General features: G+C 37.4%; 1 protein-coding gene across 1 annotated transcript in view; it reads left to right on the forward strand.

Moving 5' to 3' along the window:
- Nucleotides 1–13,242, forward strand: part of LOC138852785 (probable glutamate receptor) — an 83,065-nt gene that overhangs the window by 58,926 nt on the left and 10,897 nt on the right. The window contains exons 6-7 of the mRNA XM_070085661.1: nucleotides 5,375–5,555; nucleotides 5,732–5,831. Of these exons, the coding sequence (XP_069941762.1) occupies nucleotides 5,375–5,555; nucleotides 5,732–5,831 (281 nt within the window). The remainder of the gene's footprint in view (nucleotides 1–5,374; nucleotides 5,556–5,731; nucleotides 5,832–13,242) is intronic.

Genomic DNA, 13,242 nt, shown 5'->3' on the forward strand with positions numbered 1-13,242 from the left:
AAACAAAAGTACCAACCACTCCAACACTATATCCCCCCCTGCTTTTAACATTTCTGTCATGATCCCATCAGTTCCAGCTGCTTTACCCCCTTTCATTCTACGTAATGCCTCACGTACCTCCCCCACACTTACATTCTGCTCTCCTTCACTCCTAAAAGATGGTATACCTCCCTGACCAGTGCTTGAAATTACCGCCTCCCTTTCTTCCTCAACATTTAAAAGTTCCTCAAAATATTCTCGCCATCTACCTAATACCTCCCTCTCCCCATCTACTAACTCCCCTACTCTATTTTTAACTGCCAAATCCATACTTTCCCTAGGCTTTCTTAACTTGTTTAACTCACTCCAAATTTTTTTCTTATTTTCATTAAAATTTCTTGACAGTGCCTCTCCCACTCTATCATCTGCTCTCCTTTTGCACTCTCTCACCACTCTCTTCACCTTTCTTTTACTCTCCATATACTCTGCTTTTCTTGTAACACTTTCTTATAACACGTTTCTTATAACGCTTTGTAAAAACCTCTCATAAGCTAACTTTTTCTCTTTTATCACACCCTTTACTTCATTATTCCACAAATCACTCCTCTTTCCACCTGCCCCCACCCTCCTGTAACCACAAACTTCTGCCCCACATTCTGATACTGCATTTTTAAAACTATTCCAACCCTCTTCAACCCCCCCCCCCCACTACTCATCTTTGCACTAGCCCACCTTTCTGCCAACAGTCGTTTATATCTCCCCCGAACTTCCTCCTCCCTTAGTTTATACACTTTCACCTCACTCTTACTTGTTGTTACCACCTTCCTCTTTTCCCATCTACCTCTTACTCTAACTGTAGCTACAACTAAATAATGATCCGATATATCAGTTGCCCCTCTATAAACATGTACATCCTGGAGCCTACCCATCAACCTTTTATCCACCAATACATAATCTAACAAACTACTTTCATTACGTGCTACATCATACCTTGTATATATATTTATCCTCTTTTTCATAAAATATGTATTCTCTTTTACATAAAATATGTATTACTTATTACCAAATCTCCCCATTTACATTTACTCCTGGCACCCCAGATTTACCTACTACTCCCTCCATAACATTTTTACCCACTTCAGCATTGAAATCCCCAACCAACATTACTCTCACACTTGATTTAAAACGCCCCACGCATTCACTCAACATTTCCCAAAATCTCTCTCTCTCTCCTCTACACTTCTTTCTTCTCCAGGTGCATACACGCTTACTATAACCCACTTTTCACATCCAATCTTTATTTTACTCCACATAATCCTTGAATTAATACATTTATAGTCCCTCTTTTCCTGCCATAGCTTATCCTTCAACATTATATATATATATATATATATATATATATATATATATATATATATATATATATATATATATATATATATATATATATATATATGTATATATATATATATACATATTGGCCAAACATTCACAAAAATACAACAGAAAGTAAAACAACATGGGTAACTCAGAGCTACATCTCGAATACTTCGTCCAGCTCCCCTGCGGTGGGCCGCGTGCCCAGAATGCTCCAGGCATTTCCTCTCTGGATCGCAAAACTGAATCTCTGAAAGAGGAAGCTGGTCGCCCTGTGGTCCTTGGTTTCTATGATGAGCTTTTCACCTAGCTCTTTGAGGAACTTTAGAGCACACTAGCCCCATGCTCCAATGGTCTCCGACCCTATTGGAATGAAGTTATAGCAAGGGGGAAGGTCTTCATATTTTCGGATCTTCTGGGCCTCCCTGTGGCTGGCAGCTCCACCCCTTTCCACTACAGAGTATGGCAAGTAGGTGTCTGCCAATGTGGCAGCACAGGTGTAGTCCCAGGCAATCTGCTTTCCATCCTTCCAGGGTAGCATAGTGGCTCCATCAGGACGCTTTTGACTTCCATCAGATCTCTGTACTTGGGGTTCCCATTGAGCTGGGCAACGGGCTGTGGCGAGGCTTCTCTTTATTATATCATTGACCTCCTCATGTCTGGCATACTTCCCTTCTGCTGTGTGACACACGAGACCATGAAATCCGAATTGATCAGCTGTCACCCTGCCGCAAATACACCTATGTTCGGTGAGGATGGGGGCGGCTAGGCGAAGAGCAACACCAATCCGAATGGCCTATGGGTCGAGACGGGTGCCCAGGGAGGAATTGGGAACAACTAACAGGAAATCTCCTGTGTGTGGTGCCTTCACTGCCAGGAGACGAGCTTTGTTCTTTCCTGAAGCATTGGAGAGCATTGTGTTGGCGATTTTTTCCATGATCGGTTTGTCCCAGTGGGACTGTTTGTACTGTTTTGGGGGAGCTGGTCTACTGGAGGAGTCTGTAAGGGTGTCCCACCGAATCGCTGCTTCAGTAAACCTGGGGTCTTGAGCTCCTACCACATCTCTCAAGCGTTCAGGCACTATCTTCTTGACTAATGCACTGGAAGCCAAACACGAAGACAGAAAAGAAGGTAAAGCAACGTGTATTGCTTTACGCACCCCTATACCTCCCAGTCGCACTGGGAGGGTTGCCTGATCCCATTGTTCATCCTCTAGTGACAGGTTCAGTGCCTTCTTAAAAGTTGATCTCAGGTGTGCGTCATATTCATCGAGTGTTGGGTTGTCAAAAGAGGGTGCACACCTCAAGAAGTAAGTGAGTCTTGGCATAGTAAGACACCTTGTGAGGAGATACAGAGCATCAAGATCGCTTATTCTCTCCTCCATTCTCATCAGGTCATTCAATTTGTCCCTGAGGACAGTATCGATGGCCTGATGACCCAGAGGTGCCCCCAAGAGGGTACTGTTGGACGGCGTTATAGTTGAGACTTCTGGGAGGATTCTTCGCACAGCATTGATTATTTCCTGGTTTGCTGTGATGATATATATATATATATATATATATATATATATATATATATATATATAAATTTATATATATATATAAATATAAATATATAAATATATATATATATATATATATATATATATATATATATATATATATATATATGCACTAAGATCACAGTAAACAGGTGATTTCAAAATATGCAAAACAACCACTCTGAAAGAATAGAGAAATTCCAAGCGCTTTCGTGACTACTCACATTATCAAGGAACTATGAAAGTGAAGCATCCAAGGAAGCTATATTAGGGGTCCGGCCAGCACCTCACTATCAGATCCCACAACGGTTAAACACGTGACGCGCGGCGAGCCAACTTGGATAGGTCCTTTGCAAAACTCACCCCCAAGTTATTTATTTGTCCAGTGTATTATTAAATTCTACCCAAATTCTATTAATTATAAATGGATCTAATTTATATAAACCAAAGGAAATATTCATATTATTGTCAAAACTGCTTTTTATGAAACAAGATTCAATTATATTCCTGTCGACCATGGACTTGCTTGATACTACTTTCTCAACTTTTTGAAAATCAATTGGATGGTTAAAATCTCTTACATGAATAAATAGAGCATTGGAATCTTGTCCAGTTCTAATGCTACATTTATGTTGTTTTAATCTTAGTTCGAGATTTTTACCAGTTTGACCGTAATAAACTTTATCGCAAATTTTACAAGGTATCTTATAGACACATCCATCAGCATTTTGGGGGGAATTCTTAATCAAAAGTTTTTTTTACTGTATCAAGATTTTTGAATACAACTTTAATATTAAAAGTCTTAAGAAGAGAAGGCATATCAACCAAGTTTTCATGGTAAGGGAGAACCAACATATTTTTAGTTGAATAAGGCTGGTTGCCCTTTTTTGGATTATAAAAAGTGTTCCTAGCAACTTTAAAAGATTTATCAATTACATTTCTTGGGTATTTTAAATCATTACCTATTTCATAAATTTTGGATATTTCCTCATCTATGAACTCAGGACTACAAATTCGTAAAGCTCTCAAAAACATTGATGAGAAAACAGACAGTTTGACTCTATCTTGATGCGAGGAATAATAGTGGACATAGGAACAGTTATTTGTAGGTTTTCTGTAAATTTTAAATTTGAATTCATTATTACCCTTAATAATTAAAACATCTAGAAAAGGCAATGAGTTATTTTCTTCAAACTCAACAGTAAAGTTTATAGAATGGGCTAAGCTATTTAATTTTCCAAGAAAATGGTGTATATCTACATTTTTGGGCATAAGACACAAAATATCATCAACATATCTGAACCATTTAGCTCTATTAGGGAGGATTGGTATGGCAATGGGAAATCCTCTTTCACCTGTTCTTAGTAACCTATACATGGATTTTTTTGAAACAAGGTTGCTTAACACAATCCTCCCTAATAGAGCTAAATGGTTCAGATATGTTGATGATATTTTGTGTCTTATGCCCAAAAATGTAGATATACACCATTTTCTTGGAAAATTAAATAGCTTAGCCCATTCTATAAACTTTACTGTTGAGTTTGAAGAAAATAACTCATTGCCTTTTCTAGATGTTTTAATTATTAAGGGTAATAATGAATTAAAATTTAAAATTTACAGAAAACCTACAAATAATTCCCCCCCAAAATGCTGATGGATGTGTCTATAAGATTCCTTGTAAAATTTGCGATAAAGTTTATTACGGTCAAACTGGTAAAAATCTCGAACTAAGATTAAAACAACATAAATATAGCATTAGAACTGGACAAGATTCCAATGCTCTATTTATTCATGTAAGAGATTTTAACCATCCAATTGATTTTCAAAAAGTTGAGAAAGTAGTATCAAGCAAGTCCATGGTCGACAGGAATATAATTGAATCTTGTTTCATAAAAAGCAGTTTTGACAATAATATGAATATTTCCTTTGGTTCATATAAATTAGATCCATTTATAATTAATAGAATTTGGGTACAATTTAATAATACACTGGACAAATAAATAGCTTGGGGGTGAGTTTTGCAAAGGACCTATCCAAGTTGGCTCGCCGCGCGTCACGTGTTTAACCGTTGTGGGATCTGATAGTGAGGTGCTGGCCGGACCCCTTATATAGCTTCCTTGGATGCTTCACTTTCATAGTTCCTTGATAATGTGAGTAGTCACGAAAGCGCTTGTAATTTCTCTATTCTTTCAGAGTGGTTGTTTTGCATATATATATATATATATATATATATATATATATATATATATATATATATATATATATATATATATATATATATATATATATATATATATATATATATATATATATATATATATATATATATATATATATATATATATATATATATATATATATATATATATATATATATATATATGTATGTATGAATGTATGTATGAATGAATTTCACAATACTGCATATTGGAATTGAACTTCCTGGAAAATTTACATAATTCTCTATTATCTTTCTAGACTGTAGACTCTGGTATCTTTCACGAGGTGAGCAATGCTGAGTCTAAGGGACGCATTAAGTATAGACTACTGTCAGAGTTTATACAATCGACCGACACACTAGTCAGCAGAGGCGACCATGTCATCATTGTTTTGGAGATCATTGTTAATTTGATCATCTCACAGTTCTTCAGTAAAACGGGTACGTACGTTTTCAGTAAGGAAATTTTATTGAGCTACTGAATTTCGGAAACTTTACAGTGACGTGAAAATATATACCGAAAACATTTTGTAATGGATATTAATAATGAAATACTGGTATTTTTAATAATTACTAAGCATAAGTACCTTATGGATTTTCTTCTCATTTCTCAACAGGACGTTGTGACTTTTACAAATCCAGAGATAAATTCTTGCCGATGGTGTTGTCATCAATATGCCAGAAGAACAGTCCTCTTCTTCCAGCAATAAACAAGAGGTGTATTCACATTCTTTTCTATCACCATCATTCACTCCATCACTGTCTTGCCAGAGGGGCACTTAAACTACAGTTATAAATCTCCAACAATAACACCCCTCCTTCAGAGAGCATGCACTGTACTTTCCACCTCCAGGACTCTAGTCCTGCCTGCCGGTTTAACTGAAACCCTTCAAAATGTTACCTTGCTCACACTCCAACAGAACGTCAAGTCCTAAAAACCATTTGTCTCCATTCGCCTTGGATCAACGTGTAGCGCAAGCTACACGCCAAGTTGTTGTCCAGTGTGGGTAGATTGGTATAACACTGCGTACCTTGTTCTAAGGTTCGTAGGTTCGAGTCTCCTTCAGCCAGAGATCAGTGTTTGTGTATGTTTCGCCTGCTCTTGCGAATTCCTTGCATATATCCGTATATATATATATATATATATATACTATATATATATATATATATATATATATATATATATATATATATATATATATACATATATATATATATATATATATATATATATATAAATAAATATATATATATATATATATATATATATATATATATATATATATATATATATACACAAATATATATAACTATATATATATATATATACTTTATATATATATATATATATATATATAAATACATTTATATATAGTGTATATAAATATATATATATAATTATATATATATATATATATATATATATATGTATATAAATATATATATATATGTATATATGCAATAAGATCACAGTAAACAGGTGATTTCAGAATATGCAAAACAACCACTCTGAAAGAATAGAGAAATTCCAAGCGCTTTCGTGACTACTCACATTATCAAGTTCCTTGATAATGTGAGTAGTCACGAAAGCGCTTGGAATTTCTCTATTCTTTCAGAGTGGTTGTTTTGCATATATATATATATATATATATATATATATATATATATATATATATATATATATATATATATATATATATATATATATATATATATATATATAACTCGAACTTGCTGAATAGGCTGAAATCCCTTAAAAACTATACTTTTCGATTTTTTTACAGATTAATATCAGTGGCAATGATATAAAGATTTGTATTCTTGACCAAAACAACCATAAAACACTCACCTAACCTCCCTAAACAAGCAATTTTTTTTAGCTAAATTCTGTGATATGTTTGGTCAACCTTAATATAAATTTAATACTACGAAATATGCCAAATTGGACGATTTTGCTTATTACCCACGACATGGAGACACACACGCACAAAAACACATTTCAGACTGGAGGTCCCAAGGTGGTGATGGCAGTGATGTATAACCCACAACAGAATAGCAGGAGGCCAAGGCAAGAATATGATGAGAGTGACAGACAGATGGTTGACACACTTGCTGAAGTGGCTGGAAGGACCCCGTATGAACAGGACAAAGCTACTGGTAGTGGGTGACTTCAATCAGAAGGAAATTGACTGGGAAACCTTGAAGCCACATCGGGGAAAAGAAACGTGAAGGGCGAAGATTATGGAAAATCTCATGCATCAATAAGTTAGGGATACTACGAGAGGGAGAGGAGAGGACGATCAGGCAATACTGGACCTTGTATTCACTTTGATTAGTTCAGATATTGAAGACTTCACATATGAAAGGTCCCTTGGAGCCAGTGATCACATATCCCTGAACCTCAAATACATGGTAGAGTTACAAGTGGAGAGGGAAGAAGGAAGGTTAGTACGAATGAAGCCAAACTACAAAAGAGGGGACAACACGGGCATGAAGAACTTCCTACATGAGATTCAGTGGGAAAGAGAATTGACAGAAAAATTAATAAATGATGTGATGGAATATGGGACAACAATATCAAAGGAAGCAGAGAAGAGGTATGTTCCCAAGGGCAACAGAAATAGTGAGAGGGCCAGGACCAGCCCTTGGTTAACCCAAAGTTGTAGAGAGGCCAAAACTAAGTGCACTAGGGAATGGAAGAAGTATATAAGGCAAATGACCCAGGAAAATAAGGAGATTAGTCGAAAAGCCAGAAACAGAAAAGGAGGGATTCCCAGCGACAATATGAAAATGACAGCAGCGATAGCTTTAATATTTAATAATAGTCATGGAGTAACGCTGGGTAATGATAATTTCAGAAATTGTGTAAAAGCAAAGGTGAATAGGAAAAATGTGCCAAAGAAAAAAACAGTCGAAGTGCAAGAAATAAGATTAATGAACTACGATTGGTAGCATGTCCTGGGAACTTTGATGTCGTTGCAATAACTGAAACCTGGTATGATTTAAAGAGTCGGGGTATGATTGCTGAGTGTAATAGTCAGGGGTTTAAGTTGCTCCATGTGGATAGATGTAATGGGAAGGGGGGAGGAGTTGCTTTATATGTACGAGAAAATATTAATTGTTGCATAAAAACCAGGTATAAAAATAGATGGACTAGTAAGAGAATCTGTTTGGGTAGAGTTTTTAGAGGGTCAAGAAAAACTAATTCTAGGTGTAATATACCGACCTCCAGGCTTGGACCACGATAAAGGGAGACTTCTTTGGTACGAAATTGTTAGGGCTTCTAGACACAATAACATAGTGATAGTAGGGAACTTTAACTTTAGTCAAATTGACTGGAATTCTTTGACCGGTAATCTGGAGTCCAGTGACATAAAGTCAGTTCAGGACTGTTTTCTGAAGCAGTGTGTAACAGAGCCGACCAGGGGTAATAATTTGCTCTACCTAGTCTTGTCAAATAAGGAAACACTCTTAAATAATCTGGAGATCATTGAAGAGCTTGGTGCAAGTGATCACAAATCCATCACTTTTAGCATTAACTGGGAATACAAGAATAATGATAATGCAGTAAAAATCCCTGATTTCCGTTCTTCTGATAATGAACATTAACATGGTATAAAATACCGACAGGTTGTTAGGTAAGACACATATGCAACAGTTAGGTATCTTTATTATGAAACGTTTCGCCTACACAGTAGGTTTCTTCAGTCAAGTACAGAAAAGTTGATAGAAGCAGAAGATACTTGAAGACGATGTAATCAGTCCATCACCCTTAAAGTTTTGATGTGGTCAGTCCCTCAGTCTGGAGAAGAGCATTGTTCCATAGTATGAAACAACATGGAGAAGAAGTGACAGGATGGAGCTTTTTATAGCGCCAAGAGGTGAGACGTAGGCCACTAGGAGAGGTAAGAACTCAGATGTTGAGAAGTCAGGTCCCTCTCAAATCCAGCCCCTCTCACTAGTGGAAGTTGTCGAAGTTGATTGCAGGTCTGTACCAAGATACCCTTGTGTTGCAGTGTCTGACAAATTGAACATTAAAATGGTATAAAATACCGACAGGTTGTTAGGTAAGACACATATGCAACAGTTAGGTATCTTTATTATGAAACGTTTCGCCTACACAGTAGCCTTCTTCAGTCAAGTACAGAAAAGTTGATAGAAGCAGAAGATACTTGAAGACGATGTAATCAGTCCATCACCCTTAAAGTTTTGAGGTGGTCAGTCCCTCAGTCTGGAGAAGAGCATTGTTCCATAGTATGAAACAATATGGAGAAGAAGTGACAGGATGGAGCTTTTTATAGCGCCAAGAGGTGAGACGTAGGCCACTAGGAGAGGTAAGAACTCAGATGTTGAGAAGTCAGGTCCCTCTCAAATCCAGCCCCTCTCACTAGTGGAAGTTGTCGAAGTTGATTGCAGGTCTGTACCAAGATACCCTTGTGTTGCAGTGTCTGACAGATTGAACATTAACATGGTATAAAATACCGACAGGTTGTTAGGTAAGACACATATGCAACAGTTAGGAATCTTTATTATGAAACGTTTCGCCTACACAGTAGGCTTCTTCAGTCAAGTACAGAAAAGTTGATAGAAGCAGAAGATACTTGAAGACGATGTAATCAGTCCATCACCCTTAAAGTTTTGAGGTGGTCAGTCCCTCAGTCTGGAGAAGAGCATTGTTCCATAGTATGAAACAATATGGAGAAGAAGTGACAGGATGGAGCTTTTTATAGCGCCAAGAGGTGAGACGTAGGCCACTAGGAGAGGTAAAAACTCAGATGTTGAGAAGTCAGGTCCCTCTCAAATCCAGCCCCTCTCACTAGTGGAAGTTGTCGAAGTTGATTGCAGGTCTGTACCAAGATACCCTTGTGTTGCAGTGTCTGACAGATTGAACATTAACATGGTATAAAATACCAACAGGTTGTTAGGTAAGACACATATGCAACAGTTAGGTATCTTTATTATGAAACGTTTCGCCTACACAGTAGGCTTCTTCAGTCAAGTACAGAAAAGTTGATAGAAGCAGAAGATACTTGAAGACGATGTAATCAGTCCATCACCCTTAAAGTTTTGAGGTGGTCAGTCCCTCAGTCTGGAGAAGAGCATTGTTCCATAGTATGAAACAATATGGAGAAGAAGTGACAGGATGGAGCTTTTTATAGCGCCAAGAGGTGAGACGTAGGCCACTAGGAGAGGTAAGAACTCAGATGTTGAGAAGTCAGGTCCCTCTCAAATCCAGCCCCTCTCACTAGTGGAAGTTGTCGAAGTTGATTGCAGGTCTGTAGCAAGATACCCTTGTGTTGCAGTGTCTGACAGATTGAACATTAACATGGTATAAAATACCGACAGGTTGTTAGGTAAGACACATATGCAACAGTTAGGTATCTTTATTATGAAACGTTTCGCCTACACAGTAGGTATTTTATACCATGTTAATGTTCAATCTGTCAGACACTGCAACACAAGGGTATCTTGGTAAAGACCTGCAATCAACTTCGACAACTTCCACTAGTGAGAGGGGCTGGATTTGAGAGGGACCTGACTTCTCAACATCTGAGTTCTTACCTCTCCTAGTGGCCTACGTCTCACCTCTTGGCGCTATAAAAAGCTCCATCCTGTCACTTCTTCTCCATATTGTCTCATACTATGGAACAATGCTCTTCTCCAGACTGAGGGACTGACCACCTCAAAACTTTAAGGGTGATGGACTGATTACATCGTCTTCAAGTATCTTCTGCTTCTATCAACTTTTCTGTACTTGACTGAAGAAGCCTTCTGTGTAGGCGAAACGTTTCATAATAAAGATACCTAACTGTTGCATATGTGTCTTACCTAACAACCTGTCGGTATTTTATACCATGTTAATGTTCAATCTGTCAGACACTGCAACACAAGGGTATCTTGGTACAGACCTGCAATCAACTTCGACAACTTCCACTAGTGAGAGGGGCTGGATTTGAGAGGGACCTGACATCTCAACATCTGAGTTCTTACCTCTCCTAGTGGCCTACGTCTCACATCTTGGCGCTATAAAAAGCTCCATCCTGTCACTTCTTCTCCATATTGTTTCATACTATGGAACAATGCTCTTCTCCAGACTGAGGGACTGACCACCTCAAAACTTTAAGGGTGATGGACTGATTACATCGTCTTCAAGTATCTTCTGCTTCTATCAACTTTTCTGTACTTGACTGAAGAAGCCTACTGTGTAGGCGAAACGTTTCATAATAAAGATACCTAACTGTTGCATATGTGTCTTACCTAACATCTTCTGATAATAATGGACTTAGGGAACACCTGTCTAATCTTGATTGGGGTTATCTAGCTAATGATTTTATTGACGATTATCATACTTATGATTATGAAGGGATCTGCTCTTATGATTTTTATCTTAATAATACCCCCCGCCCAGAGTATATACATTCCTCAGAGAGAAATTAGGTCTAATAATAGCGATCCCAAATGGGTTAACAGTAGATTAAAGCATCTATTAGGGGAGAAAAGGGGAATTTACAGGCGCATCAGAAGAGGAGAGGTTATCCTTACTGACTAATATGTTCAGCTTAAAAGAGAAGTAAAAAGGGGATTCGAAAGGCTAAACGTGACTATGAAATTAAAGTTGCTAATGAATCAAAGACTAATCCAATGGGGTTCTTTCAAGTGTATAGGACGAAGGTGAAGGAAAAAGTAGGTTCTCTGAAAATTGGGAATCGACAGCTGACGGATAACGAACTGGAAATGTGTCCCTTATTTAATGAATATTTTTTGTCAGTTTTTAAAGGAAGACATAAATGAGATTCCAAAAATTAACAATTATTCAGTTCCTGATGAATTCAGATTAACTAATATTACTGTCACGAGGGACATGGTTATCAAACAGATAGACAAACTGAAGCAAAATAAGTCCCCAGGGCCCGACGAGTTGTTTTCCAGGGTATTTAAGGAATGCAAGATGGAGCTTAGTCAGCCATTAACGAGTGTGTTTAATGCGTCCATCCTTACCAGTGTTGTGCCAGAGTTGTGAAAGATGGTTAATGTGGTTCCTATATTCAAATCAGGGGATAAGTCCACTCCTTCAAATTACCGTCCAATAAGCCTGACATCTATAGTGGGCAAGTTATTAGAATCAATTATAGCTGACATTATCAGAAGTCACCTTGAAGAGCATAACTTGATAAATGAATCTCAGCATGGATTCACGAGAGGTCGTTCCAGCCTAACAAATTTACTGGCGTTCTTCAATAGAACATTTGAGGCAGTTGACAGTGATAAAGAATATGATATTGTTTATTTGGATTTTAGTAAAACCTTCGATAGAGTACCTCGCAAGAGACTCTTTAAGAAAAGCGGCAGCTCATGGTATAGGAGGTAAAGTTCTAGCATGGGCAGAGGCATGGCTTACCGACAGAAAGCAGATAGTTTCCATTAATGGGGTCAAATCTGAATGGGGATTAGTCACTAGTGGCGTTTCACAAGGATCAGTTTAAGGGCCAGTCTTATTCATAATTTACATTAATAACCTTGATGAAGGGATTACGAGTGACATGAGCAAATTTGAGGATGATACAAGATAGGCCATATGATTCATTCTGGGGAGGATAGCAATGAACTCCAGGAGGATTTGGACAAATTAATGTCTTGGTCTGAAAAATGGCAGGTGAAGTTCAATGTGGATAAGTGTAAGGTACTTGGCCTTGGTAATGAAAATAACCCTCGAAGCTATAATCTAGGTGAAGTAGAGCTTGATCATACAGAATGTGAAAAAGACTTGGGAGTCATGGTAAGCAGAAATCTAAAGCCAAGACAGCAGTGCTTAAGTGTGCGCAACAAAGCTAACAGATTACTAAGATTTATCTCATGAAGTATAAGTAACAGAAGTCCAAAAGTTATTTTACAGCTCTATACATCACTAGTGAGGCCACATTTAGATTATGCCGCTCAGTTTTGGTCTCCTTACAACAGGATGGATATTGACTCATTGGAGAACATACAGAGAAGAATGACTAAAATGATTTACTGTGTAAGGAATCTACTGCATAAAGATGACTTAAAGCCTTAAATCTTCACACTCTGGAGAGACGTAGAATGAGGGGAGATATTATTGAAGTGTATAAGTGGATGATGGGCATAA

This window comes from Cherax quadricarinatus, chromosome 16 (genome assembly GCF_038502225.1).
Source record: "Cherax quadricarinatus isolate ZL_2023a chromosome 16, ASM3850222v1, whole genome shotgun sequence".
Taxonomy (NCBI): domain Eukaryota; kingdom Metazoa; phylum Arthropoda; class Malacostraca; order Decapoda; family Parastacidae; genus Cherax; species Cherax quadricarinatus.